At 36.0% G+C, this 14,038-nt stretch overlaps 1 protein-coding gene across 3 annotated transcripts in view; it reads right to left on the bottom strand.

Annotated features, from left to right (window-relative positions):
- The window catches only part of GRID2 (glutamate ionotropic receptor delta type subunit 2), a 690,114-nt gene that overhangs the window by 257,915 nt on the left and 418,161 nt on the right, over positions 1-14,038 (bottom strand). For all 3 annotated transcript variants that reach the window (XM_090138802.1, XM_090138803.1, XM_090138804.1), the window contains one exon: positions 10,440-10,645. In XM_090138802.1, the coding sequence (XP_089994928.1) occupies positions 10,440-10,645 (206 nt within the window). The remainder of the gene's footprint in view (positions 1-10,439; positions 10,646-14,038) is intronic.

Raw genomic sequence — 14,038 nt, 5'->3', positions numbered from 1 at the left:
GATGCACATTTCAAAATTAGCTGATGGTTATTACACACTGATTATTCAGAGTTGCACAATTTAGATTCTGAGAGAAACAGACCTTAATAAGAATGCACAGATTAATCAGATAGTTTAAAAATCAAAGATAGGCTCATGGCAAGACTGACACATTAAATCATGCTCTGATGGGAACTAGAAGTTATTATGCAACGCAGATTTGAAAAGCCCAACATTCGTGTGATCACCTGAAAAGATGGAAAATTGCATTTTGCTATGCACAGAACACTAAAGCACCTGGAAATATTGTGACCCTAAATATCCTGAGGCTTCCACAAAACACATCCTGTACCATGCTGGCAGCTGGAAATGTCAGCCATCAGCTACAGGGCTGTCCATGAACCACGAATTCCGTGGAGCCAGTAGTCCCTCTTTTCAGAGAGTAAAAAATTTCTATTTTGAAATGTTTAATTATGAAATATATCTATTAGTGAAAACAACAAAAAATCTCTTTGTTCATACATATAAAGGCAATTCAAACATGAACTCTATTTTAAGAAAATCCCACATGAAAAGCTTTCAATCCTCAGAGTATTCCAAAATGCCAAATACATGTTTTTGTTTTTTTTTTTTTTTTTTTTTTTTCAGACTGCTTAAAGGACAGCTTGTGGGAAGCTTCTTTCATCATTGGTTTGACTGAAAATGGAGAAAGCTCGTATCATTCATTCACTTCCCATTCCTTTTTCCCTCACTTACTTCCTCCCCCAAACACATCTCACTCTTGGTTCAATGCAAAAATGCCCAATAACATACACAATAGCCCTGTGGAATTGTTCTCCTCTATAACCCCACAGAGAAATGCCAAGTCACACACTGTCAGTGAGTCTATTTCTGTATGTCAAGACAAGCTGGAATTGTCTGAAAGCCTTGTAATAGACTATCCCAAGTTGCCTGAGGAGGAGGTAAAGGATCTTCTGCCCTCCCACCTCTGTAATTAAATCAATGCTGTATGTGAATCATTCTTTAAAACTAAAATCTCTGAATTTGTGGCTGTCCAACTCATCAGCAATGTCAGATCAGAAGCCAGATAAAGTACAAAAGACCAGACAAGTGGGGCTTCTTGCCTCATTTAATACAGGAAGCCAATAGCATCACCTTGCAATTTTTCCTTTCCTCTTTTTCTTTTTCCCTGTGTTTACATGTCCAAACACTAATGCTTAAATTAATGTTTTTTGGCAGTCTAAACTACTGCTACTTCCCAGTCTTTATATGCTTTGAAACATAGAAAATTTTTTAAAATAAAAATGTTTATAAATCTTAAGACAAACATTGGTTCTCTTTCCAAGTAAATCTCATATGCTTACAACTCTATCAAAGGCTGGAGATATGGTATCACTTTTCTTAACACTGTTTCATAAAATTGACCACTCTTAAAACATTCAAATTCATCTGATTATCTGGTACCACAGCTGGTGCCAGAGCTACCTAATGGCTCACCGCTGAATATATCAGGAGAAAAAGGATACAGTCTAAATCCCAAAGAAGCACACTCAGCAGCTCTGTGGTAAGCTCTGGCCTACAGATCCCAAAGAAGTAATGACGTGATATATTACTTACTTACTATTTCATAGGTCCCTATTTTCTTGCGTTTACCTGAGGACAACTTTTCTGGAAATATATACCTATCTGGCCTCAGAAGACTTAGTTGTTACCGACATCCCAAAACTAGGTCAGACTGATACACATTCGTGTAATGTTTTTTTTCCAAGAGCAATATTTAACTCAGTCTATGTTCTTCTGTCTAGAATTTGGTTTTATCAACAGCTTCAGTAGTGCTGACTGCCTAGTCATTTTTAAATAGAGAAAAAAACAAGTGAACCCTCCAAGGAAGCACAGGGCTTTATTAATATATTAAATCCTTAGTTTGGACAGCATAGGAAATCAGTAGATAGCATGATTTTAAAAAACTGAAGTGATACTTTTTGCATCTATTCTTACAATCAGCAGAAGCAGCTGTTATTTTCATTGATGGAAATTCTGAGATGAATAACAACTATTAATTTATTTTCTATTTGAAATGAGAGCACTTAGAACAAAACCAAATCATTTAAAATTATTTATAAATTAGTTAAATACAAGTTCTACTAGGAAAATTTATTGTTGGGAGGTTCAAAAATATTATTGTTAAATAATAATATCAGCTCTTAAAAGAAACAGTCCACAAGTTCTTAAGCTCTGTGGAGACTGCCTGCTAAGTACTTTCAAAATAAAATAAATTATCTTACAACAGTCTTTGAAAATATCATTGCCACTTATGAAGTATCCACAAAAGCAAGATGCACTCCCCTTCTTTCAGAAATTGTTTCTAATGATCTAAGCACTGTTGCTAATATACTGCTAATCTATTTGCCATTACAAATTACAAATTATCCAATTTGTTTGACCAAATTTTAAAAGACAGAATTTAAATTGATGCAAATATTAAAGTTTATGTAGCAAAAAATTCTAAAACCAGAATAAAACTTTAACATGTATTTTGGAAAAAAAAAAAAAAACCCACAAAATTGTGGGAGATCCTTCTCAACTATATCTCATAAGCCAATTACAAAGTAACACTATGAAAGGACTGATCTTTTTAGAGGAAAAAAAAAAAGTGTCTCATCAGTACCATTGGGAAAATTTTTAAAATTAGAACTAATGTTCATTAGTTCTTCTCAATTCAGTCTAAAAGATGGACAAAATGATTTCAATATTAATTGATTTTGAATCAGTTGTGCTTCAGGGTTTGAAACATTCAGTGGTGAATTTTCACGGTAACTTGGAAACAGGTTATATTTTAGAGAAACCTGAGTAGGCTAATAGACTGGCTATCCCTCTATTTACAGGTGGGAAGGAAGTAAGCAGAACAGTTCTGCCAATCAGGCAGTGTGACTTTGGAGGAAGAATTGGATTAGAAATAGTTTTGTCAGATCTTATTGCTGCTTTAAGTTAATCCTCTCTGGCTGTCATTTTACTTCAAAAAGGTACTCATCCCGTGGCAGCCAACTGCACATTAGTTTTGCAGATGTTTAGAGTGGGCTTTTTATAATACCTACATGAATCAGACAGCCACCCTCAGGCCCATGGAAAACACATACTTTAATATACTGACTGTCTCTCCCAATGTGCATATAATAGCATTGTTTCATTATATATTTTATATTGTTGTTCTCTATGGCAAGACATTTGTCTGAGAAGGAGTGCAACAGGGATGTTTATAGTAAAGCTATAAAATCAAGGACAATTATTACATCCAATTAAATTCTCTGGTGTAATAAAAGCAGAATATAATCAATTATGACAGCAGTTTAAGAAAGCAGGTAAAATAACAGCCAATCCAAAAGAAAAAGAAAGTTATTAGTTTTTCAATATCAAAAAATCATGGGAAGTCAACCCCTCAATTAGTTTTAGTCAAGAGAAAAACATCCCCAGCAACAAGCAAGGTACCAAGACATTAAATGTCATGTACTTAAACAAAACCAAAATAAAAATATAGGAAAACATGACCAAACAGTTGTCCGCACAACTGCAAATATGAAATTCTCATATGAATCTCTCAATATGAAATTCTCTTCTACTCAGTACTTAATCCCTAAAGCGTCTATTCTTCTCTGTCAAGTGAATACATAGCAGTTCAGCTGAAGGTTTCCTCAATATTTGCAATAAATTACTTATGAAATTTCATTGAAAGTAGAATTGTATTTAGACTCATGAATCTGGATTGAAACTTACAGTTTGACATAGAAAGAGAATTAGAGGTAGAAAAACATTTAAAAGTTTATTAAGTGATCCCAAAATTTGAAGATTAAAATCCAGAATACCAGTCAAAGTTTACATCAAAGCAGGGTATTTATTTTTGTTTTACTATCCTCAGGGATGAAGAATTTTAATGTGGTATTGTGCAACTACAAAAATACTGATAGTTTAAATATTAGTCTTGATAACAAGACAAAGAACAATTATTGTCACACACATTGTTATGCATACATCTACATGAATATATGTGCATTCCTTGATATGATGTGAAGTACATAAATCTTCCTGTTCGATTGTTTTTTGACTCACTCTTCAGTCAGGCTATCATTTTAGCATTAAAACAGAGAAAAGGGTGTAAAGCATATATGACCATTATATATTGGTACCACCAGACCGGAAAGTCAAGCAGGCTTTTGTCTCCCTTTTCACATCACCTAAGCATAGGAGGCACAGTTGACTGTAAGATGAGCATGCCTGCATTCTAGTTCTCCCTAGCTGCTATTAGCAATTTCAATTAAGAAACAAGGGCAATATGTTCCATCTAAGCTCCACCCTACTTACATACTTACTTTTCAGGAACAGCAAGGTACAACTCTAAAATTCATGTCAGTGCAAAGGACCTGCTTCAGGTAATTTTTTTAAGAAGATGTTGACCTTCTGCATTGGGATAGATTTCCCATGATGCTTCTTCCTCATTTCAGATACTAAAATGAACTATCTTACATACAGCAAGTATAGTGTCTTACATAGTGCCACATCATTACATGGTGAACCTAAATTTCATGTCCCTCCTGATGTTTTACAGAAAATACAGAAACAGAATGGTTTGTTTAGGTTATGATCATGGTGACAATGCATGAGATGCAAATTCCTTTGAAGTTAACTTATTTGACACTGAAACTTTCTTTCCATTCTCATTTGCCTGTGACTAAATATCTAATCTTTGAATCTGTATTTATGGAGAGCAGGTTCACATAAAAAGCTACCCCATCATCACTTCATTCATCAAGAACTGGAAAATAGCAGATATTCATATCTAATCATTCCCGCTTCATCCGAAGGACCTGTACTCAAGGCTGCAAGAGTACAAAAAGTCAATAAACTGGACTAAACAGTAAATCCAAGATTAGATAAAATTTTTACTGAAATGTGAAAATATAGAAACTTGCTTCCCCTCTGTCAGGTTAAATAAACTCACAAATGAGAGTCTTCTACATTTGAAGGATGAAAGTTTCAACATGTTCAACATTCTGAACAGTAAAGGGATTTGTAAGATCTTGCAGACGAAAAAAATCCTCTAAGTCTCTAGCTACAGAAAGACCAAAAAATAAGAAAAGAAAATATGTTTAATTACACTGCTATTAATACCAAGAAATTGCAATGGGTATGCTGAATGGCATAAAGAATGGACTTTCAAAAAAGTAAGTGCTTTTCAAGATAATGTGTGTCTGAAAAGCTCAAATTCTTGGGGGGGCAGGGAAGGGGGGAAAGAAAGGACGAGAAAGATAACCTTAAAAAACAGAGCATTCAGTCTACTTCAGAGAAAAATATAGGAGAAAAGAGATGCGCTGACACTGCTATATTGGATTTTAACCGCTGAAGTTATGAGGCATAACTCTTCATAATCCACATTTACATATATGACATCTGTGACCTCCTTCAGAGGTGGCTGAGAATATTTGATGTCCATCCAGAGTCTTCCAAACTCTGCAGTGTAAGTAATCTATTCATGACTGAACAAACAATGCTGCCATCTGCTTTCATGGAGATCTACAGAAATTTTACCATGGATTTGAAAGGAAATATCACCCAGATCCACCACTCTGATCCTTAGCTTATATTTTCAGCAGAATTCACTTCATCTCTTAACATCTCATCACACTTCTGTCTAAAGATAGGATAATTTTATTTATTAACTGCAAGAACAAAGCACACTTAAATGTTGATGTAACATTCCCTAGGATATTATTAAATCATAGAATGGTTTGGGTTGGAAGGGACCTTTAACATCATCTAGTTCCAATCCTCCTGCTATAGGCAAGGATACTTCCCATAGATCAGGTTCCTCAAAGACCCATCCAGCCTGGCCTTGACTGCTTCCAGGAAGCATGCATAAAGCTCAGCGAGAAACACACAAAACTAAAAAAAAAAAACAACTAAACTAAGCAAAAAACAAGACTGAGCTTCCAAGGACCTTAGGCATACAAAGGATGAAAATCCTTGTGGACAAAATGTTGAATAGACTCTTCTAATTCAAACAAGTTTTGTCAAGAAATAAGCCTGCTTTAGGGAGCTATGTAACACTAGAGCAAATCCCCATCTTTGAGCTAAGAGATTCATGATTTTACTGCATGATCAGATCTAAAGATGAAATCTGGTACAACCATATCACTACTTGAAAAAAGCTTTTTTTTTTTTTTAAAAAAAAATATATATTTTTTGAAACACTCAAGTTTAAAATCTTATTATTTCAAAAAGAAGACATGATATTAACAACACTTATCACAAGGAATAATAATGAAATTTCACAGAACAAATGACACTATATCTTCTATTCACAGCAATAATGAGAAAAAAAGATCACAGTAGAGGTTCAATAATACAGCATTTTGAAATTATGTTCTCTATAAATACTCACTTCTCTCTCTTTCATTTGCATTCCACATGGCAAGAATCTCGTTTACATGCTTTTCTTATTTTCCCTGACTTACTAAGATTTAATTTGTAACAAGATCTTTTATTTATGAAAGTAATATCTTTGCTTCTCTTCAAGGTAATGTTATCTTAATATCACTCCGCACCAACTTGGAGTAAAGAAAATATAAAAATTAGTAAAAATCTTGTGCAATAAATTGTATTAATGCCTGAAAGCTAAATGATTTGAATTTTCTTTGAAAATGAAAGGCAACTTATGCAGATTGGTATAATAAGCTTGTCTGTATTGACACAGGTCAACACACAGGACTGGGACTTTTTATCAGGGAATGCAATGATAGGACAAGGGGTAACAGTTTTAACTAAAAGAATGTAGATTTAGATTAGATATTAGGAACTTATTTGCTACAAGAGTGATGAGGCACTGGAACAAGTTAATCAGAGAAGTTATGGAAGCTCCATCCCTGGAAGCATTCAAGATCAGATCAGATGGGACCCTGGACAGTCTGATCTGGTGTTTAGTAACCATGCCCATAGCAGGGGGTAGGCACTGAATGGTCTTTAAGATCCCTTCCAACTCAAACCATTCTGCAAAACCAAGAGAGCTATAGCAAGGAGCAGCAAGGTATGCACTCACATCTGCCTTGGTTGCTGCTAGCATAGTAATCCCTCCACTGAGGACAGGAACTGACTGTAGCAAGTCCTCACTTCTTAGAATAAGGCCCCTCTTGATCTTGCCTGATAATACTCCATCCAATTTTTTTTGCTAATGCTAGGGCTCCTTTCACTCATTGCTTGCTGAATTTTCATTGTGTAAAGTCTACAGCTAAACAACACAATTTTCCTCTACTGTATCTAAGAACAGATCATCAGCATCATCCCTCCCTTGTAATCTGTTATCTCCTAGAGTCTTTGCACAGAAGGACACCTTCATTTTTCTACATGAAGTTAACAAGGCAGTTTCCTCATAGAATATTTCCTTTTCCAAATAGAAAAAAAGTTGTAAGCTGAGATGTACTGATAGCATTCCAATCCTCTTGAGGACATCTAGCTATTTAAAAAATCTTTTTGGTAAGCTTTGCTTCCTAAAATGGCTTTGTTTTCCCCCCAGAACCTACACTGCAACCTGTCTGCTGATCTGTTCCTCCTCCCTCTCACACATGGCTTTGTAAGTCCTTGATCTGCAAAGTGGGCTCAACACAGGACTGGTTGCTCTCTTTCCTTTCCTAAACATTTTGAAATGCCATCCTTTCAAAGTTGACCTGAAGATAGACACATTCTTGGCCCAAAAAGCTCCTGCTCTTTTGCTAAAGAATCAGGTGAATCTTTCTCTGCTTTTACTGTTTGACCCTGGAATTTTTTGTCATATGGCTTTTCATGTCCTGGAATTTCATCAAAAGTTCATCTCAGATCAGAAGAATATAAAGAACAACAACAACAACAAACAACCACACACACACACACAAAACAAACAAACAAACAAAAAGAACAAACACCAAGAAACCCAGTAGCAAGCAAGTGGCATATTGTATTCATATTGTATACTCATCATTTTCCAGCACTTTTGTAACATAGCAATTTTTGTGTGAAATGATTGCATGTGAGGTGTTTTTCAGTAATCAGAGGAGTTTGGATGAGAGTAATTTCCTTCACATATGGGTTCTGGATGATTATTTGAGGGTACAAAAGTGTATCACTCTACTGAAAACTGAACAAGTCATCACTATATCTCTGGTAAAAGATTTTCCCAGATTCTTCTGTAAATCGATCTGGGCAGCGGTCCCTACCTCTGCTAGCTCCACATCTCTGCAATCATCAGCCTCATCAAATCTTGCTGCTTCAGCAGAATTTCTTCCCACCGCCAGGAGGAATCAAAGCAATGAAAGACATTAGAGATTATGGCTGGTCTCTTCTTCTAACTTTACATTAACCCCTTAACAGAGAGGAAAGAGAGATACCTGCTCCACTACCCAAGTATTCCTGTCTCTTTATGCCTCAAATAATTATGCAGCTGTTAAAAGACAAGAAGGGAGGGGAGTGTTAAGTTCTTGCATATTTATTTATTTATTTATTTTTAATCTCCACAGTCAGAGTACTGTATTCACATTTTAATCTCCACTTTCTTGTCTATTAGAGTTATAATCTTTTCTACAAGATATAGAGATGCACAGGGTGGAGAAAAAGAAGTACTCAGCTAAGACTCAACACAAGAAGCAACACTGCTTCAAACAAACAAAACAAAATAGAAGGCTCAAACCCTGCATGCTCTTATTTAAAAATAAATGTTACAATGAGTCAAAGAGAAGATAAACTCTGCCACAAGGAATCTCCAGTTTGCAGACTGCTTATTTACACAAGCTACTGTCTATTTACCCTGGAAAAGTTGTTACTTGCATAGTAATCAAGCTCACACTTACTACAGCTGTTGCAAAGTGAATGAACCCTCTTCACAGCTGAACAATGAGGGAGTTCAGCCAAACTGGTCATCCAAGAAGGGACCAAGAAACAGAGAGTATGTGAGATCTGAGAATAAAAGCTGACAGCCAAATGCAGCTAGGCAGCTTAAACACGCCTTCTGGGCAGAAAAGCCATAAGAATAAATTAAAAAAATAAGACTTGTCTACGTATGTATTTATTTCCTATTAAAACCATATGTTTCATTTGCTAATTCCACTAGGTTAAGCTAAATTACAAGGTCAGACTGACTGGGCACAAGGCACACTTTTTGGAACGAGCATGCATGTTCACACATGGATTGTGTAGCAATTACTTAACCCATTGGCATTTTATAATTAATTAACTTTATAATTAACTTGTTTACCCGTAATGTATGGCTGCAGGTTCAACTACAAAGTAACAGATTATGACTGGCAAAGCTATCCCGAGAAATTTCTCCTTGCACAGGCACTGATTGTTGGAGTGCAGGTCAGTACCCCCATTGGCAGAAATATGGTATGACATTCTCTGAATCTCACACGTAAAAGACAACAGTGACCTAAGGCACTTTTCTGCCTTGAGTGAAGAAAATAGTGCAGAACAATCTACAACTAGCTCACAAATTGTTTACATGTTATAAGGCAATGCAAATATTTGGACAGTGCAGAATATTCAGAATTACTCAGAATTAGCAAGATTAATGGGGTGATGAGGACAAGAGAACGCTTAGTCAAAAAATTATTCCAAATCCCTTTTCTAAATAATATTCCTAAAAGTCACTCATTTGACACTGCATACAACCAGCTAGGTTTTGAACATCAATTTCTGAAGATCTATGAAATATGAAAGTATAAGAACAAAACAAAAGAACAACAGCAAAACAAAAACAAAACACACCAAGAAATACAACACCAATTTTACAAAAAGGTGCAACAGGAAATTGTTGCAGAGGAAAAGTATATTTCTGTGGAACGGAGAAAAAAAAATAAAGGTATTTTAATCACAAATTCATATTGAACAGAGGACTTAATACATTTTAAAAATAAACAAACATTAGAAATACAATGTTGTGTAAAAGATTAAGTATGCAAGCCATAGATAAATGCTCTCTACAAGTCGTCTGCCTCTAAATCTTATAGAGCGTTGAAAACTTTGCATTCTGCTTGTAAATTTTGTTTAAATAAGTGTAACTTAGCTTATCAACTTACACTCCTCACTCAGATCCAGTTCTTCAGAAATTCCACTGTTGCATGATTATTATCAAACATTATATCATATAATTGATATTTTTTTTAAGGAATGGATATGAGAAACAAGGAAATAGAAAAACAATACCCATGAGTTTTATAAAGGAGGGCTAATTTTTCTATGTATTCCCTAAGAGCTTTTGTTGACACAAAATGTAGTTTTACCGTTCTGCATGCACATTTCCAGAGATGAAGATAATTGGCATAATCTTTGAAGAGACCACTAAAATACTTACTTGAAATGATTACAAATAAACGGAATCTTTTGTCAAAAACAATTGCAGACATCGTAGATTGAGCAAGATATTACCTCTGCTAAGCACATACCTCTGTTAAGAATGATTTGGCTGTCAAGGGGTTCATCACAAGAATAGCCCGTCTCAGAGTGTCCCGGTAGCGGTTCAGTTCTTCAATTCGCATGGTGGCAAAGAGCCCTGTGATCATTTTATTGATGTTGTTTTCTACTTTCTGCAATGCCACATCCATTCCCTGCTGAGATACTTTGTCCAAAAACTCTTGTATTCCACGGATATCTAGGAAAATCAAAAGCCAAGGAAGATGTTAATTGGTAAGTAGGGAAAAAGAAAGACACAAAAAGCTGTTCAATTTGTCTCACAAAAATGTTTTGTTCAGTTTCAGGTAGACCCCCTCTGGGCTTTAACTTCAGATTATCTGGAGCTTGTTTATGAACTATGCTTGTGCTTAAAGTGTTGAAACAAGAAGCAGTGGCCACATAACAGATCCCATCCAAAATAATCACTAGAAATCAAACTAATAAGCTTTTCTAGCAGTTACTTCATTTAGTTAGTCAGTCATCATAGTAGTTCTATATCGTTCTTAAAGAACTTTCAAGAGAAAATTCAAAAACAGCAGTGAAGTAAAGAAAATCACAATCTATAATGCTTCTACGTAGTAAGAGAGCCTGAAGGCAGAGGAGAGGAGGAAGCAGACTTTTTTCTTTTTGCCGCTGGGTTCAAAAGTGTTACCCACAGCAACACCATGTAACTTAATCCCAGTGAAGCTCTTGAAAAGTCTTAATGTTGTTCTAAGCTGTTCTAAAAAGCCAGGAAAATGTTGCAGCTTTGCAATGCAGCCAGTACAGAATGAGTAGATATGGAATGGGGAACTTCAAAATAATTTATGCTACTGGAAACTCAGAAAATTCTGTTTTCACATGGTAATAGGGAACTGCAAAAGGCTGGAAAATCAGAGGAATGTCTGAGCACGGCAGGCTGTAAGCCCTAGGAGAGTTATTACAAGAACAGCCATAACGTCAAACAGGAAAGGGCTTGCAGTTGACCCTCAGGGTGGTCTACATTGCAGGAGATACAAGTGACATCACGCTGGCACATTGTGATAACAGCTCAGGGCAATACTGAGACAAGCTGCAGAGAGCAGCAGAGCATGGTGCTGTGATTCTACTTTATCAGGACTTCAGTTACTATATTCTCATAGGGGTACACTGGCAGGCAATGAATGGCATTTAGAAAGGCTGAAATTAATTTTAAGACTAAAAAAAATAATTAAAATCATTCAATTAGAGAAAAAATACTGTGAAGAAATCTTTCAAATACCTTCCCAAAAAGCCACCTAAACACCAGCAGCCTCCTTTAACCTTCCAGAGATCAGTACTACCAGCACACAGCTGCTGTTTTTCAGTCCTGTGGGTGCAAACAAGGCTACAGTAGAGGATGATGTAACCCATGACCCCAGGAAAGCATCGGCATAATAACAAAGAAATCCACATAACATCCATTGAGAAGATAAAAGAGGTGTCATACGTGGATTTAGCATGGGAGAGGGAAAGAAAAACACAGCTAAGGCCTGGCTGGTAACTACAGCAGGTGAATACTGTGTTGTTCAATGGGAGTGTAGCTGGAATGCTTCAGCATCCAGACCTGAAGAGCCTTTGAGGAAAGATGAAAATACTTGAGCTGAGATGTCTTTATGCTGAACTCCAGAAGAACTTTACTATGTCTAAGTACAAACTCTCCTCTTTTCCAGCCCTAGGTTAATACACTTGCTACTTGGCTATATGTCTGTGAATTTGGATTGGGGCCAAACACATATTTAAAGGTGTTAACAAATGTTGATGTTGGCATTTGACTTCAGGTTTGGGCAAAATAAATTGACAGAGAGATTCTGGGTTTCAGAGAAATTCAGTGGCACAATCAAAAAAGATCTGAGCATTAGAAAGACATTCACATCCCATTCCTCCTGTTTTTATTAACACAAAACAGCATAAGGAAAACAAATTGTTTCCAGAGTAAAGAGATTCTACCTAGAAAGTGTTACAGTCACCCTCCTCAAGCACCAGATTTCCAAGCCACTTCAGGGGTAAAGCACTGACCACATAAAAGCTTAGAATCATAGAATTGCTCAGGTTGGAAAAGACCTTAAAGATCATCAAGTCCAACCACAACCTAACCATGCTACCCTAACTCTAACAACTCTCCACTAAATTATGGCCATGAGCACCATATTCAAACGGTTTTTAAACACATTCAGGAATGGTAACTCAACCACCTCCCTGGGGAGCCTATTCCATGCTTAATTATTATTCCGTTGCTTCTCCGCCTTTTGGCTAAGATCAAGTGTAGTGTAGTGTAGCTTATAGCTAAGCAGACAACAGAAGTATTTCTACAGGCTTAGTCTTGGAAGTCAGCCTGTCACAACTAACAAGCAGAGTCTTGTCTAGAGCTCTAAAACACTGAACTAGACAGAAATGGCAGCAATTTTAGGCATTTAGCACTGCAAAGCTGCAACTCTCAAAGTCTGCCAAAAAAACTAGTATTACTAAACACTTGAAGAATAAAGACAAAAAAAAAAAAAAAAAAAAAAAAATGCATGCTTATCCTAAAAATAAAGTCCTATAGGAGAAACAGATACTAATTACAGATTCTATTTAATATCCAAATCAGGAAAATTAAATTCAATCTAATCAGATGTTAGATTTTTTTTTTTTTGGCACTTTAAACACCAATTTAAGAAGCAAGAAGATTGTTTGAACTGCTTCAAGTATGCTTAGCTTTATTCAAAAAATAACATTAACCCCCTCATTCTGGTGCTTACTCACTGAATGATTCCATGTCCAAACAAATAAAGATCTACATAAAAAACTTACAAGATAGAATTCCAGTTACTGAAGCACAATGAAAATATTTAGATGAACCTAGGTGTACTATCAAAAAATGTCAAGGGGAAAGCCTGACTTTGGCTAGCAGTGCCTTTTTTTAATTTACATTCTACAGCATATAATCATATATTCCTCTCGGACACCAGAACTGGAAATGCAGGTATAGCCTTTGTCCTTCCAAATCAAGAACATAATGACACATGACCAGAATTTAAAAATTTTCTGGAATGATTGCCTGATATTCTGTTTAATCTGTCCTGTCCCAGGAACTAGACTATAGGCCAAATTGCTTCATTTGCCATGACTATCTGCAAATATAAATAAGACAAACTATACTTAATTTTCACCAAAGGAAGAGACAAAAGGGATGTGGGTCCAGTACAATTCTACAGTTCTGCATTTATTGGTCACTGTTGGTGACCATACCAACAATACGATGTCAATGTGATTCACTTCTAGGAAAATAGCACCATTCTAATAGGAAGGACACCAAACCATGCTGCCTAAAACTTCTTTACTACTTCTGCCATTCACAATGATACAACACAAAGTGGAGGATAGGCAATAAATATTGACTCTGCTTCTGTCTCAGCCTACCCAGTAGAAAAACTGAGATAATGGCAATACTCACCTGCCGTTGTGAAATGGCAGAGAGCACACAAAAACACATTCTGCTATTGAAATGCTATTTAAATCATGATGGTGCTTCCAGTATTTCAGCAGCAAGTCACTAGCAATCATCATATTCAAAGTGAATGCCAAAGAACAGATGCTACCAGTGAATGGGCAG

The sequence above is a fragment of the Phasianus colchicus genome, chromosome 4, assembly GCF_987193195.1.
Source record: "Phasianus colchicus chromosome 4, bPhaCol1.hap1.1, whole genome shotgun sequence".
Lineage (NCBI taxonomy): Eukaryota > Metazoa > Chordata > Aves > Galliformes > Phasianidae > Phasianus > Phasianus colchicus.
The sequence above is the reverse complement of the archived record's forward strand: the minus strand, read 5'-3'. Positions and strand labels throughout refer to the sequence as shown.